Here is an 18,999-nt window from a genome sequence, read left to right on the forward strand (position 1 = left end):
CAAAAACAACAACAGTCATAGCAAAATACTACTCCCTCCATTTTTTATTATTTGACGTTTTGCGTATATGCACATGAATTAAGATAAACATTTACTTCATTTTTTTTTATCTCTCTTCATTCACTATTTCACTTATACTCCCTCCTATTCTAAATACCTCTCCATATTTCCTTTTTCGTCCGTTCACAATACTCTCTCTATTTCCTTATTTGACAAATTTTTATACGTATTTTAATCACTTCACCCCACAATACTCATATTTTATCTTATTTTAATCACTTTACCCCACAACAATCCCTATTTTAATCACCTTAAACCACAACAATACTTATTTTAATCACACAATACCTTCCTTCTCTCCAATCTCCTACCCCACTCCAATACTTTATCATATAATACTCCCCTCCCTTAATTCCCGTGCCCTCCATAAAAGGGGAGGGTTATGTAGAATAAGAGGGAGTAACATATATGTCAACATGTGAATTATATTTTGGAGGCATTTGTTATAGGAAATGGTTCGTTGTTTACCACTTGCTCTTTCTTTGACTTTTCTATTGACTGACATGAAAAAAGAAGACTAAAACGTCAATTATAAAGCAAAAATCAAAAATATCTAAAACGTCATACAATAAAATTGGAGAGACCCTCTCAAAAAATAAAAATAAAAATGGAGAAAGTAATAAAGATAACAATAGTTGTGACAAAATACTATAAATGATAAAGTTGTACTGTAGTAAATTGTAGTAAATGTAAATATATTGCGTCAAAATACATAATCTAAACATGTTGTAACATATTGCGTCCGAATCTTGCCTCATTATAACCAACAATCGTAACTAAAGAGTCGTTCATAACCGTCGAGTTACTTCCTATTTTGATTTCATCATTTTCAATATTGAAGCAATAGCCACAGTTATATACATCTGTTTTATGAATCAGAAACGACGTAAACATCTCTATATTTTGAAATTAGGGTGTTCACCAACGGACAAAAAAGGAAAAAAAAAAAAACAAAAAAAAAAAAACGGAAACCGCTTGTTACTCGATTGGGTTCGGGTTATTCATAACCGCGATGAACCGAAAGGAACCTTAAAACTGGACACTTGTTTGTTTACATGGGCCAGGCTAGCCCAAAACTTTCATTTCTCACGCCTCTCTCACTTTTGAGTCGCTGGCTCTCTCATCCTCTCAATTTCATCATCGCCGGAGTAAGCAGCAACCGTACTACCCTACTCCTCTAATAAAATAATCCAAAAAAACAAACATACACGCACACTCTCCTCTCTCCTCTCACTTCTCTCAAAATCTCCCCACCTCCCTACTACCCTACTCTCTGTCTCATCCTTCGTCTTCTTTACCCTCCATCTCTAATGTCCTAAACACCTTCCTCCCTTTCAAATGGCTTATATGTGCGCTCCTTCTGACAGCGGTAATCTCATGGCTATCGCCCAACAAGTCATAAACCAACAACAACAACAACAACAACAACAACAACAGCAACAACACCAACACCAACAGCAGCAAAACAATCCCCCACTCCACCCTCATCCTCCGCCGCCTCAATTTAACCCCTTTTGTTTACCCCCGTGGGCCCCTTCCATCTCCCCCAGCCCTCCTCTCTCTATAGCCGACGATAACGGCTTCCACTTTTCTCAATTTCTAGATTTCTGCACCGCCGCTACTGAGTTTGACTCCGACGAGTGGATGGACGGTTTAATTGGTCCTGCTTCTCTTCCTATTATCCAATCCTCTTCTGACACCTGGCATCACGCTCCTGCTGACTTCACCACCCTTGACCCCTTCTCCATCTCCCATAATAATAATAATAATAATAATAATCCGACCGTTGTTGCTGATTGGGCCCACTCTTCTCCCAAGCCCAGCCCAATACCAACCCCAATCTCAACTCCAAATGACGACGTCGTTCTGGAACACGACCAAGACACCACCTCATGGCCGCCGCTATTCACCGCTTTACTCGACTGCGCAAAACTCACCGAAACCGAACCCAAACTCGCTCGACTCAGAGACGCGGTTTCCCAACACGGCGATCCGACTCACCGAGTCACTTACTACTTCTCCGAGGCGCTATACTCCAGACTCTCTTCAACTGAGTTTGACACCGAAACGACGACGTCTGAGGAGTTTACCCTCTCATACAAAGCATTAAACGACGCGTGTCCCTACTCCAAGTTTGCTCACTTGACAGCAAACCAAGCAATCCTCGAAGCAACGGATAACTCGACCCGCATCCATATTATCGATTTCGGTATAGTCCAAGGAGTCCAATGGGCCGCCTTGTTACAAGCTCTAGCAACCCGGCCTAATGGAAAACCCGACCGTATACGGATCTCGGCTATCCCCGCCCCGGGTCTCGGCCCATCACCCGCCCAACTCCTTCTAGCAACAGGTAACCGTCTTCGAGACTTCGCAAAAGTTCTACATCTTAACTTTGAATTTGACCCGATTCTCACACCTGTTAATGAGCTAAACGGGTCGTGTTTCCGGGTCGACCCGGATGAGGTGCTAGCCGTTAACTTTATGCTCCAGCTGTATAATTTATTAGACGAAAGTGCAAAACCTGTGATGGCGGCTCTAAAGTTAGCCAAATCATTAAACCCTGATATCGTCACATTAGGTGAGTACGAGGTCGGGTTAAATCGGGTCGGGTTTTTACCTCGGTTTAAAACCGCTCTTAAATATTACTCAGCTGTTTTCCATTCGCTTGAGCCAAATATGGACCGGGACTCATCCCACCGGAGTGAAATAGAACGGTTTATTTTCGGGCGGAGGATAATGGGGTGTATTGGACCGGAATTACCGGGAACCGAAAGAGAAAGGATGGCAAGTAAAGAAGAATGGAAAGGACTAATGGAAAATGCCGGTTTTGAGCCGGTAGCCTTTAGTCATTACGCAAATAGTCAAGCTAAGTTATTATTGTGGAATTATAATTATAGTTCGTCGTACAAATTGGACGATTCGTCACCCGGGTTTCTATCATTAGCTTGGGGTGATGTTCCTCTGCTTACGGTTTCTTCTTGGCATTAATTCGGGTTTAATTAGGGTGGTATCGGTGTTAATCTTGTGTAATTTTGCTTGGAAATTAGTGGTTTTTAATGTCTTTGTAATTGAAGTTATTGCTTAGATGGGTTTTTCTTATTATTATTATGTTTAATCTATTGGGTTAGGAACGAAGTTATGTTGATTATTATATCAATTGTAAAAAGTACTCCCTCCATACCAGACCAATAGTAACATTGACCGTTTTGCCACTATTCATGGTCGTAGTGAATTTTCGATATTATTTTTAATCTATAAGAAAAAATATAGTCATGTGAAATTTTGATTGATTTATCGTCATGAATGCTATAAGAATAACAAATTTTTATAATTTTTAATAATGTGTAACAAAAGATATTCACGTTACAAAACGTGTCTCGACAAGTGTGAAAAAGTCAATGTTACCATTGGTGTGCTATGGAGGGAGTACTATATTTTGGGAGTGATATTGATTTTTGCAAGTGTTGATGCTTGGACGCTTGGTTACTTCATGTCTTATGTTTTTTTTATCAATTGAGATTGTGAGCTGCTCTTGTGAGGTTGATCTCCTCAAATTTTGATTGTGCTTTCCGTCAAATGGATGGACATTGGAGAAGTGTTGTTGAGGTTGTAATAGTTTCTTTATAATTGTTGCACTTTATATGGCCACGTCTTTATAAAATGATATAGAGAGTGCTAACAGAGCATACTCGCCTGTGGTCTAGAGTTTTACGGTTCAAATATTGCAATGGTATGTGCGATATAGACATGTTCAAACCAAAGAACAATATGTCATATGTATGGGCTGGAATCACGGCTCAAGCTCAAACAATTTCAAAGGGTTCGGCCATGGCAATTGGTGACGGGCGTCATACTCTGTTTTGGGATCATTGTTGGATAGATGATGAATGTCTTTCTGACAAAGCCACCACCCCTATTCCTATCGATATTCTTGGTGCAACAGTCAGCGAAATGTGGGACGAAGCTACAGGTTGGAAATGGGATTTAGTTGCTAACTACCTTCCTCAAATTGAATTACGGAAGATTGTTGTTTTCTCATTACGTTCTGACCCGGGTCTTAAGGATACGGTCTTTTGGAAAGAAACGACATCAGGCCGTTTTTCAATGAAATCTGCTTTAGCTATCATCAAATCATGGGAGGGTGGATTTGAACCCGATTCCCCAATGTGGAAGGTCATATGGCGCCTACCTGTTCAACAAAGGATACGAATGTTTTTATGGCTAGCATTTCATGGAAGGCTGATGCATAATGTGAATCGCATTCGTCGCGGAATGGGAGATGATTCAATCTGCCCTAGGTGTCACAGTGTAGAGGAAAGCTCCGATCATCTCCTCCGCTCGTGCCCAGTTTCTCGCAACATTTGGAGCCAAGTAAGTAACTTGGTTTCCCACAATTATTTTTATAACTCGTCCTACTCTGATTGGCTGACATATAATGCGAGCAATAGCGTTCCTAATTCATCGGAACATTGGTCGATGCAATTCGCTATTACTTGCTGGTGGATTTGGAGATGGCGTAATAACGTCGTTTTTGGCCATGACGAGGATAATCCTATAGACCCTAGAGCGTTTTTATTCCAGCAGTTTGCGTCCTCCAAAAATGCCTTTGATCGGTATTCGTTGTTCATTCCATTACCTGGTCAAGGTCGAAAAGAAGTCTTCATTAGATGGCACCCCCCACCACATGGCTCGATCCTTCTAAATACTGATGGGGCGTCCAAAGGTAACCCGGGACCGGCAGGTTGTGGTGGTGTATTTCGGGATGAAACGGGAAATTTTATCGATGCATATTTTTTCTCGAGCGGGTACTGTACTTCGATGAAGGCCGAGTTACTAGCGTTGGAAGCAGGTTTGGAACGAGCTCGTGGATTGCAATTCGAAAAGGTTCTTATTCAGATGGATAATTATCCTTGTATCAAACTTGGAAGAGGAGCTGGTTAGTAATAACTTAAGATCACTGGTCAAAAGATGCAAGGATCTCGTGTTCGATAATGGGTAGAAAGTGGAGCTGCAACATAATTTCAGGGAAGCTAACAGGGCGGCCGACTGGCTAGCAAATCAAGGAGTAGGGTCAAATACTACTAAGACTCTTATTGATGTTCCACCGTCTGCTTTTCGCGAGATTTTACGCGAGGATATTCTTGGGGTGACTATTCCCCGTGTAATAGCCAATTAGTTGTTTCTGTATTCGGGTCTTGCCCCTCATTCACACCAAAAAAAAAAATGATATAGTCACCACGTCTTGATTAATATATGTCTAAATTCAAAACAGGTGAAATATGGTCTAGTCACCTTATATAATAGTTGTGTTACTTGTGTAAAGGCTGTTGTTTCCTCTCTCATTTCACCACTAGTTATGTTAATGTCACTATGTGGACTAATTATTCAGTTTCAATCGAGGGTTCAGCGGATGAAGCGTCGGCTCAAGATGAATGCTTCGTCCGAACGGATAAAAAGACACGCCTTTCTTGTGACATTTTTTATGCTAGTAAGATCTTCATAATCCAATTTAAACTTGACGCAGTTAGGACACATTCGAAAGAGCACGTATGCCATAGAAGAATTTGTTCCTCTCCTCGTGGTCAAGTAGCCCGTGTCATTGGTAGTTTGAAGAAAAGAGTTTCGGTTTCTGTCACCTGTTTATCTTCTTTTTGCAGATACACCAATATAAGTACTGCAGTTAGGAAGACTAAGAGGCGAGATGACTACTCGATCCAGTTCGATGATTACTACCCACCATTCAACAAAACGTCGTCTTGCTGTTTCACTTTGTTCTGCCTTAGAGTTTAGTTCGGTTAATTGGATGTCGAATCGTTTAGCAGTTTTCGGTACCCGCCCATTTGAAAATGGGTAATATGTAACTGACTTTCATGTAGACTTTCTTTTATTTATATCAGTTTATTGTTGTAAAAAAAAAAAAAAAAAAAAAAAAAAAAAGCCAAGGACCCAAATATGGTGTTTTCAGATGGTGACCCTATTTCATATCTAGTCGCATTTGGGTTTTAATGATTTTGCACAGGTTTGATGTAGCCCATGATATTTATTGTCCAGTAATAAGAATTTAAATCCTCGTACCAGTCATCACTAATCATCTTAAGTTTTGCTTATTTTGTTCGGGGTTTTATAATGTTAGAAAATTAACACGAGACCCATTATTACTTGAAGGCTTGCCTTGTTATGGAAAAGGGTGCGCGCCACAACCCAATAAAAGTACAAACTATAACACAATGCCCATGTAACGAATGATCAATAGTTACTTTTCCTACCAGAAATTAAATAATCTCTATAATTTAAAATCGGGGTGTTAACCGTTAAGCGAACGGACAAAAAATGAAAAAAAAAACCGGAAACCGCTTATTTCTAGATTGGGTTCGGGTTATTCATAACCGCGATGAACCGAAAGGAACCTTAAAACTGGACACTTGTTTGTTTACATGGGCCAGGCTAGCCCAAAACTTTCATTTCTCACGCCTCTCTCACTTTGAGTCCCTGGCTCTCTCATCCTCTCAATTTCATCATCGCCGCCTCGCCGGAGTAAGCAGCAACCGTCAGCCGTTTTCGACTCCTTTTCCCTGGTATTTTCGTATTTATTTTTTAATTTCGTTTAATTTTAAACTAGTTGTGTGTGATTAGATTTAGTCGATTTAGTTTAATTGAAGATTAGGCAATGCAATGTTGATTGGGCCCGCAGGTGTGGAGTCTAGTGGTTAAAACTTAAAGTGAAATTCTCAGGAGACCCAGGTTCAAGCCTAATAGACTTCGAGTCTGTCACCCTCGGGTGGTTTACCTGGTATACGTGGTTTGCACTTTACAGGCTATCATGTACACCCGTGGGTTTACCCGGTGCGCACCGAAGGTAGCGGCTGCGGGTTCCCTCGTTACCAAAAAAAAAAAAATGTTGATTGGTGTATGGGAATTTGATTGCCTTGATTTCAGGTAGTATGTCAGTGGTGTATCGGAATTTGTTTGAATGTTTGTGAATAAACAGAAAAGATAGGATGCCGCTGGGATTGATTATGGGGTTGGGAAGGGCTATGCGTCGCAAGCGTACATCCTCACTTGATATCCTTTCGTCAAAGCGGGCGCCGCGGAATTACTATAAAGGGAAGAATTGTAAACCCACTGGTTTCCATACCCGCAAAGGTGGTCTCTCTTCCCTTTATTCCTATCATTCTTTCCCTTGTCATTCATTCATTCTTTATATTGTATGGTTTCCGTTCTATGACGATTAATCACTTGGAGCAAGTAGTAGTCACTCGATGCAATTTTCATTTTGGGTTATCAGGAACATTCTTTCAGGGTGTATTTGGATTTGGATTGAGGGATTTGGAGGGAAAAGGAAGGGAGGGAGAGTAGGGAATTTAAAATCTCTTGTTTGGATAGTAAATGAGGTGGAGGGAAATGAAGGGGAAGTGATTTGGAGGGATTCAATTTCTCTCATCCAAGCCTAATCAAAATCTCTCCACAATAGGCAAGATTTGGAGGGAAATTGTATCCAAACAACCCCACCTCATTCCCCTTCCCTTCTCTCCCTTTCCCTTCCCTCCTTCCCCCTCCCCTCCCTTTCCTTTCATTTTTGCTTTCCAAACACACCCTCAGTGTTAAGACTTCGTACATATGACCTTTCATTTGCAAAAGCCTTTGATTCACTGTGGTTATGTTGTTTATACAAACACGGCTAAAGAACGACTAATTCGTAAAAATCCAGTTTTATAGTATTATCCACCAACCATTATTATTGGGAAAATCTACGTGGAATAATGATGAATTTTACGACTAGGGAGTGTGGTAATATTTGGATTCATTATTTCAAGATATTTTGTAAGTTAAAACAAACATTAACTGGTTTTCTAATTGATATTCAAAGCTTGTTATCAGAACGACAGAACCCGAGTGTTATGGCTTATGTAAATGTTGAAGAATTTCATTAATCCCAGCATTCGTTTTTTTTTTTTTTTCGGTCGTAGCAAGTAACATGGAAGTTTTTGGTGCAGGTGGCTATGTGGTTGTGCAAGAAAAGCTCCCTGTGTATGTTGTACCTGATCTTATGGATTTTAAGGTACTGAATCACATCCCCACTAGTCTTGTGTTTTGTGCCATCAGTACAAATGAACTCCCAATATATTGCCTACACAAATTCTTATTTCAGACCGTCATATCCGTCTGAAATTGTCAGACGGATACCATTTCCTCTCACAAAAAACCCATTTAGGGTGTGAGTGGGAAAGCACATGGGGTGTCCCACCATCCATGTGCTTCTCACTTGTGAGAGGTCTTATTGCGGTCTGAAATAAGGCGGTCTGAAGCAAGACGGACTGGATTGCCTAGGATAACTGGACTAATACCAGTTGTTTTACTTTAAGGATTTGGCTGTGTTTTACGACTGTTTGATAGAAGGATAGATTCATAATCAATTTAGCCAACAGAGTAACAGTCTAACAGACAGTTTTCTGATGAGTGATGACATGGTGGAGCTTAAGAGTTAAGATGTGATTAAGTCAATTCGTACATCAAACACTCGATCTTGAGGATCAAATTATATCTTTCTGTCAATCTTACTATTACGAATGAACCAAAAGAGGACCTTCTATTTGCTGTTGAGGGAATACTACTTTTTTTGGTCTGTTTTAAACTATTTAATTGGATGTTTGCTGATATCTATTTGTATCAGTAAGGACATATTTAATTTTCTTTAGATTGCTGCTATGTTGGAGACTGCGAGTAATATCTTCAGGTGAAACGGTGCATCTTCACTCGAAAATAAACTAGGATGTTTACTCAAAAACTTAAACCAATCTGATAGATTAAGATTGTTATGATGAGCGTCCTAATAAGCAACAGCGATCACTCTGTTTAACCTATACATGTTGCATTTTGTTGTTTTTGGGAAATGGTTCCATTGCAAATTGATACTCCCTCTGTCCCGGTCATTTGTTGTCCTTTTCCATATTGGGGTGTCTCAGTGAGTTGTTGTCCTTTCTATTTTAAGAATGAACTTGATGAACAATTTGATCATTCACACTCAATTTGTTCCACTTATCACTTAGTAATTGTCCCCTTCCTCTTTCCTTGGTCTTTGTACCAAATCCAAAGGACAACAATTGACCGGGACAGAGGGAGTATATGCCATCTATGTATTAAGTGATTATAGTCTTTGTTAGGTTTTCCGCTTATAAACCGCGAATGAACCAACATTGTTTTGTTTACTTTGCCTAATTGATATTCAGTATTAAGTTGTCCCTCATGACTATATATCGTTCTTATTCGTTCCACTCTAAAATATTTCTTAATTCTTTGTGGTTGTAAACTCATAGCTTTATTTTGTTGAGATTGATAATCGTGGTTCCCTTTGTTGCAGCTGAAACCCTATGTCTCTCAGTGCGCCCTTAACACCTCGACATCCGAGAATGCCGATCAATCGAAATAAAGTCAACATACGGAATGTCTTTGAATTATTTAGTTGCTTTAGCACTCCTAGATCGACAGTCGTAGGACATTGATTCTTCTAATGGAGTCTGCAATAGTTTTGGAGCATGAAATGCTGGTTGGTCTCGTTGTTACTGTCATTTTCCTTGATTATGCGGAAATAAACTAGACTAACCTGTTTTTCATCATGTCTATCATATTTGAAATTTGATCTCCCGTGGTATTTTTAATCGTTTATGTTATGTAGTCTTTTTCTGGGGTTAAAGTTTGCTTATCGGTGTTTTGTTGGATAAATTGGATGGAAGAAAATGAAGGTGATGAACCTTTTAGGGATAGATTTTTCGCTTCTAGTTTAGAATAGGGGTTAATTTTTGTGTCGTATTAATTTTGGATTCACTTAAATAAATTCATCAACTCTGGTATACTATGATACTGTATATATCAACATGAGCAACATTGGCCAAGATCATCTTAATCGAGTAAGTTGTATTCTTCATCATCAAAGGTGAGTAAACAAGTGTGACGGAGCAAGTAGAAATAAGCATGGTAAGACGGACCCATTAGATAAAGGGCAGTATGAGTTGAGAGCTTTGCTGTGTTGGAAAAGAAGGCGAGTTGGGTTACCACCACTGCTCCGACTCTGCCTCCACTCCCTGTCATCCCTGATATTACTCCCACCGACCTGCTGCATGTTTCGTGTTTTTCCGGTTATATTTCTGGGCACAATATGATAAACAGTAAATAGAATGGAATATTACAACTTGCGAGCGGAAATTTTATATCTGGTTTTAAATATGATAGATTTTATTAGACGGTTTTATTATAAATTAAAGTGGGACTAAAATTTTACAAATATCACTTTGATAACATATGGGTCTTTCCTTTTAAAATATTGTAAAATTCATTCATAAAGCTCACTATGACTCCTCGAACGTGTGACGATTGGGGCTGAATGTTAATGCACTAACCATCATGCCATATTCATTTCATTGTATAACATCCTACGCATATGTTACTTATTCTTAGAAGTGTCACCTGAGCCATGGCCCATCCGGCCCAGGCGTAGCTTCGTCTCTGCTTGTATCGTAGCTAGTTACTCGGTAGTCTTTATTTTTCGTGACTTTCTCCCCTTACGTACAAAAAAAAAATATATATATATATATATATAGATGAGACAAAACATAAATTGCCTATGGTATGGCAATTTGTAATATCTTATCTGGATCTCGATAAAATAATCCATATTCGTATCCGTTTAGGATCTGATCATATCCATAAGACCATAACCACTTAACTTAAAATACAACAATCCAGCCTTGTCCCGTTATATTTAAAATCCATTGTTATCCTTACAAGTTACAACAGTTAGGTACCCCATATGACCATATACATCTTCATCTCGTAGATAAGCATCTAAGCCAATCAACTATCGACACGCCTTTTCTAGAATAAACTAATAAACATGCATGGTCTCGTTTTATTTTACTGGCATTATTACAAGACTTCATTGTTTTTGTATGTATGGAGCTTAAACTATAGATTGTCTATTCAATGTCTTTGATAGTGGCGGAGCTAGGGGAGACTAGCAGGAGCGGCCGCCTCTCCCTTTTTCTCCCCTCCTTTGGCAGATGAAATTTTCGAAATTTTTAATTAAATCTTTTGAATTTTTTTCCAGTGCATCTTATGAAATTAGTCGTTAATCATGACTTTGCCACTGCTTGAACAGTTGGACTCTTAAACAAGTAGGTTGGTATCACAACGCAGATAAACTTGTGCTTATATATTCTCGGTTCGAAAAGCAGGCGAGATTTGTGTGGTTAGATAATATTGCAGTCTTAGTTTTAACAAAGTATTTAATAAATAAATTTTTCAAATGTGTACCCTAAGTAGTGAAAGATTGTTGAGAATATTTGACTAATTATGGTAAATGTGAGTTTGTGTATCATTCATTCATGATATATTCTCAACAATCTTTCCTTTTTTTATATTATTAACATGTGTCCTTAGGGCACACGTTAGAAAACCCTAAAAAATCATTGGGAGTTTCTGAGCCTACTACCGCTGTAAACAAATCTAACCGAATCTAATAGAGTAGGTTATTTCGTACGTAAATAACTTGTTTCAACATAAGATCATCTTGTAGATTAGAGATGATCACGAGCCTGACCAGGCCAACCCTAACCCGACCCTACTATAGGGCGGGTCCTCCAAGTCAACTTAGGCCACACCTTAACTCGACATGTTGACAAATTTGATTAACGTCATGCTTGGCTAAGGGAAATTTAATGTTTGAAGACTCGTGTCAGGTTAGGGGATGGGTTCAGGGTCGGTTTTCACCGACCCATACCAAACTCGTCCCCAGTCAAAGGCCAGTAACCCAGTCAATCAGGTTTGGGTGGATAAATGGGGTAATTCATAATTGACCGACCTAACAAACGAGTTGAATCGGGTCGCTCTGGATTAACCCGCATTGTTATTACACGAAAAAATGAAGAAAAGAATCAAAGTATGTCAGCGACCCAAGCGGAGGCGATGCAAACACTGAAAACACACACACACTCTTTCGCGCCAAAAAACCAATCTCACAAATCTCCCTCCATTTTCAACATTTTTCCCGCTATTCTTCATTTCTATTCCTTTAATAACACACCATTTTTACAACTATACAGCCCTCCTCTCTCTATCTCTCTCCACACACACCTTATACTATCTACTTTGACAATGCCGGCGATCCCTACTCGCTCCGCGTCAGCGATTTCCGCTGATATTTCCTCCGTCTCCGTCTCCGCCTCCACCGCTGTTGTTCAGTCGTCAACTCCTCGAAAGAGACAGTTACGATCGAATTCTAAGTTAGACGATGCGATTCCAGTCACACCGCCGTCGGTTTCGAAGTCGCCGCGGCGGTGTACCAACGCTAGTCCTAGATCGCCGTCTAATGTTAGTCTCTTCACTTCTCTACTATTTTGAAAAACGTATACAATCAATTGGAACACAAAACGTATTATTCGCGGTCTAATGTTAGTTTAAGACGGATAGTGCCGTCTTAAATGAGCATATTTTGAAAAACATATACAATTAAATGGAACGGCATGATATATTTGTGTCCGAATTTATCTACTGGATTTGATAAGATATTGAGAAACAATTAAGTGATTGTTTCTTAATTACGTATTTTGTAAAACGTAAACAATCAAATAGAACAGACGGTGTATTAATTTGATGTGTTTGTTAGAAACATTAGTCGTTGATGATTTTAATTTTGGATTTGATAGGGTATTGAGAAGGAATTTAATTATAAACTGGTGACATCGAGTAGATCGCCATTGAAGAAATCGTCTGCGAATCTATTCGCTAAGCCGAAATGGAATCCGAGAGGTTTGCTAATTTTATGTTGATGAAATTAATTGAGATTTTTGTTTGTGTTTGAAATTTGATGTAAATTGTTGGATGCAGTTACTGATTTGGAGTATATATTATATTTAATCCGTTCAATTTGATACGTATTTTTAAAAAACGTATACAATCAAATGGAACGAAGTTAGTAGATGCTGAACAGATGAGCATGAGATTGATATTAGATGCTTTTCAATTTTAATTACTCCGTAATAAATTGATCGCGGTTTTTGTTTGTGTGCGAAATTTGATTGCAAATTGTTGGATGCAATTAGTAATATGGAGTGTATTGTGTATGTTATAGATGCTGAACGATGAACATGAGATTGATATAAGAGGCGTTTTCAATTTTATTCGATAAATAAATGGATTACACAATTTGTTTTAATGAAATCAGTGAAGTTTTATATTTGTGTGTGAATTTTGATGCAAATTCTTGGATGAAATCAGTGAAGTTTCAAATTTAGTTACTCTGTAATAAATTGATCGCGGTTTTTGTTTGTGTGTGAAATTTAATTGCAAATTGTTGAATGCAACTAGTGATTTGGAGTGTATGTTATAGATGCTGAATGAAGAGAATGATATTTGATATACGAGTATTTTTCAATTTTATTCGATAAATGGATTACAAAATTTGTTTTAATGAAATCAGTGAAGTTTTATATTTGTGTGTGAATTTTGATTCAAATTCTTGGATGCAATTAATGATTTCGAGTGTATGATACAGATGCCGAGCAGATGAGAGTGGTAAAGGAGGCGTTGCATGTTTCGACATCTCCCTCTGGTGTGATCTGTAGAGAGCAAGAGCTTGAGAAGGTGTTGAATTTCTGCAAGAGCAGTGTTGAGAAGGAGAAATCCGGGAGTTTGTATATATGTGGATGTCCTGGCACTGGAAAGACTATGGTGATGGAGAAAGTTAAGCACACTTTGTTCAATTGGTCTATAGAGGTATGATTATCTCGATAAATTGCTGAATTCATGTGTTCTATTTGATTATTTAGCGTTCATATTGTAGGAAATTGCTTATATATTGGGATGCATTTGTATATATGAATGATGCTTTCATTGTTATTAGACAATTTAGGGCAAGTTGTTATGACTGGGAAACTGTTTGCTCAATTGGTTCGTGTCAAAGCCTTATATTGGGATGCATTTGTAGATATGAATGATGTTTTCATTGTTATTAGACGATTTGGGGCAAGTTGTTATGACTGGGAAACTGTTTGCTCAATTGGTTCGTGTCAAAGCCTTGACTACCAGCGCTTGCACCAGCGATTTTCACTGGGTGGTTGTTCATGACACAGTTAGTTTTCCCTAGTTACACGATTGGGTTGTGTTGAAACCTGCATTACTGTGAATTTTCTCTGGGATTGGTGTTGTCATTGATTTCGTTGTTTTAGTACTTTCTTGAGTTTTTTTTTTGTGCCAAGAAGTTTTAAAGTTGGTTTTAATTACGCTTCAAGGACACATGTCATGCTAAATTACTTTGTAGCACAAGTTATCAATGCCGATTTGCTGAGTGAAATTTACTTGATGTTGATTTTTTGTTGTATTTAAAGCTCGTCTTCATATCTTTAATAGATTTGATCTGGGCAACTTTATTCATCAAGGTTTTATACTGTGTTTTATAGTCATTCAAGTGCTCATTTTTGATAAATGGTATTGTCGGATCAGGTAAATGTACAACAGCCGGATGTCCTATTTATGAATTGTACTTCATTAACCAAGTCATCAGAGATCTTCACAAAGGTATGCGGGAAGTCAGAAACATGTCGTGGTCTTACAACTGAAGGTTATAGGACATTCTGTATGAACTGTTACTGAATTTCTGAATTGCAGATACTTCAGCATATACAACCAAAGAAGAAAATCAATGGTTCAACTACTGCTCTAAAGCATATACAAAATCTATATACTCAAGATGCGCAGTTGCCAGACAAAAAGATGATGTAAGATGGTTACCTGTGATCATTAATCATTTATCGACAACTTTTAAACTGCGTGCAGGCGTGCTCAGTGTGTTCTGCTGTTATTGGTTCAGGGTTTTAATTATTGATGAGCTGGATTACCTTATTACTAGAGACCGTGAGGTGCTACACGAGTTATTTATGCTAACTATGCTGCCATCTTCAAGATTTATCTTAATAGGTATTTCTGAAATTGAGATTACCCTTGATACTCGCAATCTCTCACATTTGTGTACAAAGCATTTTAAGGACTAGATCTTTATCTGTTTTGCCTAATTGTTCTCATGTTTCAGGAATCGCTAATGCAATAGATCTCGCTGACCGGTTTCTTCCTAGACTGCAATCATTAAACTGTAAGCTCTTAACCTTTTCTCACATTACTTCTACTTACCTTGAGATAGATCTGCAATTGCCAGTGTATATGTGGAGTGAGACTACTTTCACAGTTGTACTGAGTACTGACTGCTAGTTTAAGATTTATGACCTTCTGAACTAAGCGTTTTATCTCCATAGAATTCCAGCATGATTTGTGAGAAAATACCGCTTCTTCCTGTATGACGCTGACTATACTTGCTGCTTTGATTTCAGGCAAACCTTCAGTCTTGACATTTCGTGCTTACTCAAAAGATCAAATCCAGAGGATCCTTCAGGGAAGGCTAGCGGTGAGTGCTTTCTCTCTTTGTAAGATAAATGAAGGACACAGTCCTAAACAGCATAGACGGTGCAAAAGCCTCGAAATAGCCCAGACCATGTATCCTAACACGGTTCTGTACTATCTGTGCAGGCACTTCCTAATCAGGTCTTTCAACAACAAGCCTTAGAACTCTGTGCAAGAGTGAGTATTTCTTGCGTTCAGTATCTTTGTCTTGGTAACGGGCCATTCTTAGGTGGTTGATATCATTTTTGGGTGATACCGAAATCTTGACTATTAAACTGCTAAGAAGTGTTTGCTGTGAAGAAAAGTCCTATCTGTTTCAAACATCTGATATTTCCATTTTGATTTCAGAAAGTTGCCGCTGCTTCCGGAGATATGAGGAAAGCGCTATGTATCTGCAGGTATGTAGTTGGCCAACGCTTCTAATGACTGATGACATTACTATAATTCTGTAACTCTTGGGAAGTTTTTCAAAGTCGGTTCGCTGTGTCTGAGTTATAGACGTTGACAGCAGACAGCCGAATAATTTGATTGATACTTTTTTCCTATTCTCGCTGGCAAGAAGTTTGAAATATTTTCGAATCTTACCAAGACCGTCTTTTCTTTCAGGAGTGCAATTGATATGCTAGAATCTGAGATTAAAGAATCTGCAAGCAATGTGAATATATCTTCAGATGAAGATGGTTCCTCTGACCAAGAAAATATTCCAGTTGCTCAAACTTCTAAAGAGATCGACATAGTAAGTACTCGAAGTCCGTTGTCTTATTTTTTTGTAGCCTAATCTTTCATTAAATTCCCAAATAAGAAATCGATAGTAAGTACTCGGAGTCTTGGAGAACGTTGCCTACTTTATTCTTAGGAGTAGTTCAGCTTGGCTAATAGAGTATTCCTTACAGGTTCAAATCCATCATATGGCACTCGCTTTGTCGAAGACTTATAAATCCCCTGTAGTAGAGACCATTCAGTCTCTTCCTCAACACCAGCAGGTAACTTTTGTTTGGCATTCTAATTTTGATATTTCATTTCGTAATTACTACATCTTCGCTAGAGCATTCCCGTCTGTTAGCCTAGTAATTCAGTGACACTAAGAATTTGATTAATTTTGTTTACACTCTTTGGCAACAGATCATTCTTTGCTCAGCAGTTAAGCTTTCACGCGAGGGAAGAAAGGAGATAACTGTTGGAGAGGTAGCATCTGATCCCTCGTGTATGTTAATCAATAACATGGAAGGATGATTCTAGTACTAAGCGGAGTATTTAATTTGTGTGTGTTAAACATGCAGCTTAATAAATCTTATGAAGCCATATGCAAATCTGCTAAATTACGTTCAGTAGGCATTTTCGAGCTGTCGAGTATGTGCAAGGCTTTGAATGACCAGGTAATTTATCATTCTACCATAAAATTCAATTTAAAGTGTCCACTTTGACGGATGATTTAGAATGTTCAGTTTTGGTTGCACAGGGGTTACTGAAATTTGTTCGGTCTCAAAAGGGAGAAAAAGTAAATTTGAGAATCGATGCAGCCGATGTTACCTTTGCACTGCAGGTCTATTCTGGAAACCATACCTAAATTGTTTTGAATTTTAACTAGTCTTATATGAGACAGTCTCACATGTGAAGTCAACTCTATTGTCATTTAAATTTGGTTAAAACCGTCTCATATAAGTTCTTGTGTTGAGATTTTTATTTGTCCAGATACTCACTCGACTCTGAATGTTACAGGCAGTTCGTTTTTTCCGCAACTGTCTCCAATGATGAATCTGATTCAGTATCCCAAAATCCAAATATCTGGAATAGTCGATTATAAGCAAAATTCAAGCTCCACAAAATCAAAGGTACAAGACCATTTATTCACCGTCATTTTCTCGCCTCTATTGTAGTACTTCCACAGCATGCAGCAAGTTATGTGAACTTAAAGATGTCGAAGTAGAGAGGTGTAATACTCAACAGGTTGATTTCCTGAAATCGGCGTAGATGTCAGAAATGAGCAAGATGATACCTGAGAAACTTCCCTGGGTGTAGAATGTAGAGTATATCATTACAGAAACAGAATGTGTAACTTAGATTTATATACAAAGCAAACAAAAATTTGCTATGTACATTTCAATTTCAACACATTTAATTCAGAATTTATACCAAATCAGCAAGAAACTGGTCTGAAGAATTGTCAATACATCTTTTTCCGTTTTTCGGCGTCTGAGAAAAAATGATTACGAGGTAAACAAATGGTTGAGATAGACGGAGAACAAGTCTACGACCCTTGATTCTTCATTTTGTAGTAATGAAGAAGAGTCAAGGAAATTAAATTATTTCTAAACAAAAAGTAGTTTTCTTCTGTTATACACGAATTAGAAAAATGTCAGAAGTCAAGGAAATTAAATTAATGATTAGTTACCATTCACTTATATTAGGATAATCATATTTTAGATTTTAGATAATGTAGTATAATTCAAATTGGTCAATATTTGTTTTTTAATTATCCGAAAAGATAAACTTAGAAAAAAAATAATCACACATCTATTTATTTGTTACAAATTTCATTATGAGACGGAAATTAGCAGACGTCAGCTATTTTATCTGATAAAGCATTAAGTAGACTATACAACCAGTTGTGTAGAATAAAACTCGAGCTTTATAATGTGTTTACTTGAGTTTAAACCTATAGATTATGAGCTTTATTTAAAAGAATCCGAGCTCCTTTATAAAAATACTGAACTTAAAAAATTATAATGAAATTCAAAAATAATATATATATGAGCTCAATTATATTTTAATTTTTGACAATAAAAAATTAAAATACAAAAGAAAAATTATAAAAGTTCGAGAAAAATACATATAAACTCAGTTAAATTGGTTGGTTGTACAATACTCTTGTACAACTAATTGTACAATAGTATTTGTGCTGATAAAGTCATGAGATATAGCATTCATAATCCGATTTTAAATATTTACCCATGCAACTGCCTTTACACTAAAAAAAAAGTGTATGATGGAAATTTTAATTAGTAGACGTAATAGTTAAACGATAAATCGTAGAATTGAAATTTAAAATCCCCTCGACACGATCGTAATATTTTACAACTATTCTTCTCCTAACGGTGGCGGATTTATGGGGGGTTAGCAGGGCGCTCGCCCCCGCTGACAAAGGGAAAATTCGCAAGTTTTATTTAAAATCTACGAAGTTTTTCAAGTTTTCGTTATACCATTACTTGTTCGTTCCCGTCGGAATTTTTCATCCCTCTAACTAAGGGTGTTCACTAGTTCAAAATCGGACCGGGCTAGGCCGGATGAACCCGCGGAACAGCTAACCACCTAACCCAAGACCGGGGACTGGACCGGAACTCTATAGGTCCGGTTTTTATCGGGCTGGACCGGACCGGTACCACTTTACAATGCAGATTAAGTTATTTTTTTAAATGTGGACCGGACCGGACCTAAGACCGGTCACTATATTTTTTGGGACCCGAAGACCGGACCGGTATGTATCAGCTCTGGACC

At 38.1% G+C, this 18,999-nt stretch overlaps 3 protein-coding genes across 4 annotated transcripts; all 3 read left to right on the top strand.

Annotated features, from left to right (window-relative positions):
- Window positions 1-1,105: 1,105 nt before the first annotated feature.
- Window positions 1,106-3,159, top strand: LOC141615588 (SCARECROW-LIKE protein 7-like). Its single transcript, XM_074433805.1, has one exon. The coding sequence runs from the start codon at window positions 1,399-1,401 to the stop codon at window positions 3,046-3,048; it is 1,650 nt and encodes a 549-aa protein (XP_074289906.1). The 5' UTR covers window positions 1,106-1,398; the 3' UTR covers window positions 3,049-3,159.
- A 3,324-nt stretch (window positions 3,160-6,483) lies between these two features.
- On the top strand, window positions 6,484-9,704 carry LOC141615605 (uncharacterized). Of its 2 annotated transcripts, none has more exons than XM_074433807.1 (4): window positions 6,484-6,635; window positions 6,997-7,203; window positions 8,055-8,119; window positions 9,419-9,704. In XM_074433807.1, exons 2-4 carry the CDS (start codon window positions 7,059-7,061, stop codon window positions 9,485-9,487), a joined length of 279 nt encoding a protein of 92 aa, XP_074289908.1. In that variant the 5' UTR covers window positions 6,484-6,635; window positions 6,997-7,058; the 3' UTR covers window positions 9,488-9,704. The 2 variants fall into 2 exon arrangements, with proteins under 2 accessions (XP_074289908.1, XP_074289907.1); XM_074433806.1 differs by having other exon boundaries at window positions 6,485-6,635; window positions 7,049-7,203.
- Window positions 9,705-12,026: 2,322 nt separating this feature from the next.
- On the top strand, window positions 12,027-17,674 carry LOC141615631 (cell division control protein 6 homolog B-like). Its single transcript, XM_074433808.1, has 16 exons — window positions 12,027-12,423; window positions 12,759-12,861; window positions 13,607-13,827; window positions 14,554-14,628; window positions 14,719-14,828; window positions 14,921-15,027; window positions 15,140-15,199; window positions 15,435-15,508; window positions 15,631-15,681; window positions 15,853-15,902; window positions 16,111-16,240; window positions 16,398-16,487; window positions 16,627-16,689; window positions 16,785-16,880; window positions 16,964-17,047; window positions 17,224-17,674. Exons 1-16 carry the CDS (start codon window positions 12,208-12,210, stop codon window positions 17,254-17,256), a joined length of 1,563 nt encoding a protein of 520 aa, XP_074289909.1. The 5' UTR covers window positions 12,027-12,207; the 3' UTR covers window positions 17,257-17,674.
- The last annotated feature ends 1,325 nt before the right edge of the window (window positions 17,675-18,999 follow it).

Source organism: Silene latifolia, chromosome 1 (genome assembly GCF_048544455.1).
Source record: "Silene latifolia isolate original U9 population chromosome 1, ASM4854445v1, whole genome shotgun sequence".
NCBI lineage: Eukaryota > Viridiplantae > Streptophyta > Magnoliopsida > Caryophyllales > Caryophyllaceae > Silene > Silene latifolia.

Excerpts from the sequence above, each read along its gene's own strand:
- LOC141615588 (XM_074433805.1), top strand. The coding sequence starts at position 1,399 with ATGGCTTATATGTGCGCTCCTTCTGACAGCGGTAATCTCATGGCTATC.
- LOC141615605 (XM_074433807.1), top strand. The coding sequence starts at position 7,059 with ATGCCGCTGGGATTGATTATGGGGTTGGGAAGGGCTATGCGTCGCAAG. Across the intron at positions 7,204-8,054 it reads TGGTTTCCATACCCGCAAAG|GTGGCTATGTGGTTGTGCAA; the intron begins GTGGTCTCTCTT and ends TTTTTGGTGCAG. Across the intron at positions 8,120-9,418 it reads CTGATCTTATGGATTTTAAG|CTGAAACCCTATGTCTCTCA; the intron begins GTACTGAATCAC and ends CCTTTGTTGCAG.
- LOC141615631 (XM_074433808.1), top strand. The coding sequence starts at position 12,208 with ATGCCGGCGATCCCTACTCGCTCCGCGTCAGCGATTTCCGCTGATATT. Across the intron at positions 15,028-15,139 it reads TTCAAGATTTATCTTAATAG|GAATCGCTAATGCAATAGAT; the intron begins GTATTTCTGAAA and ends CTCATGTTTCAG. Across the intron at positions 15,682-15,852 it reads CCTTAGAACTCTGTGCAAGA|AAAGTTGCCGCTGCTTCCGG; the intron begins GTGAGTATTTCT and ends TTTTGATTTCAG.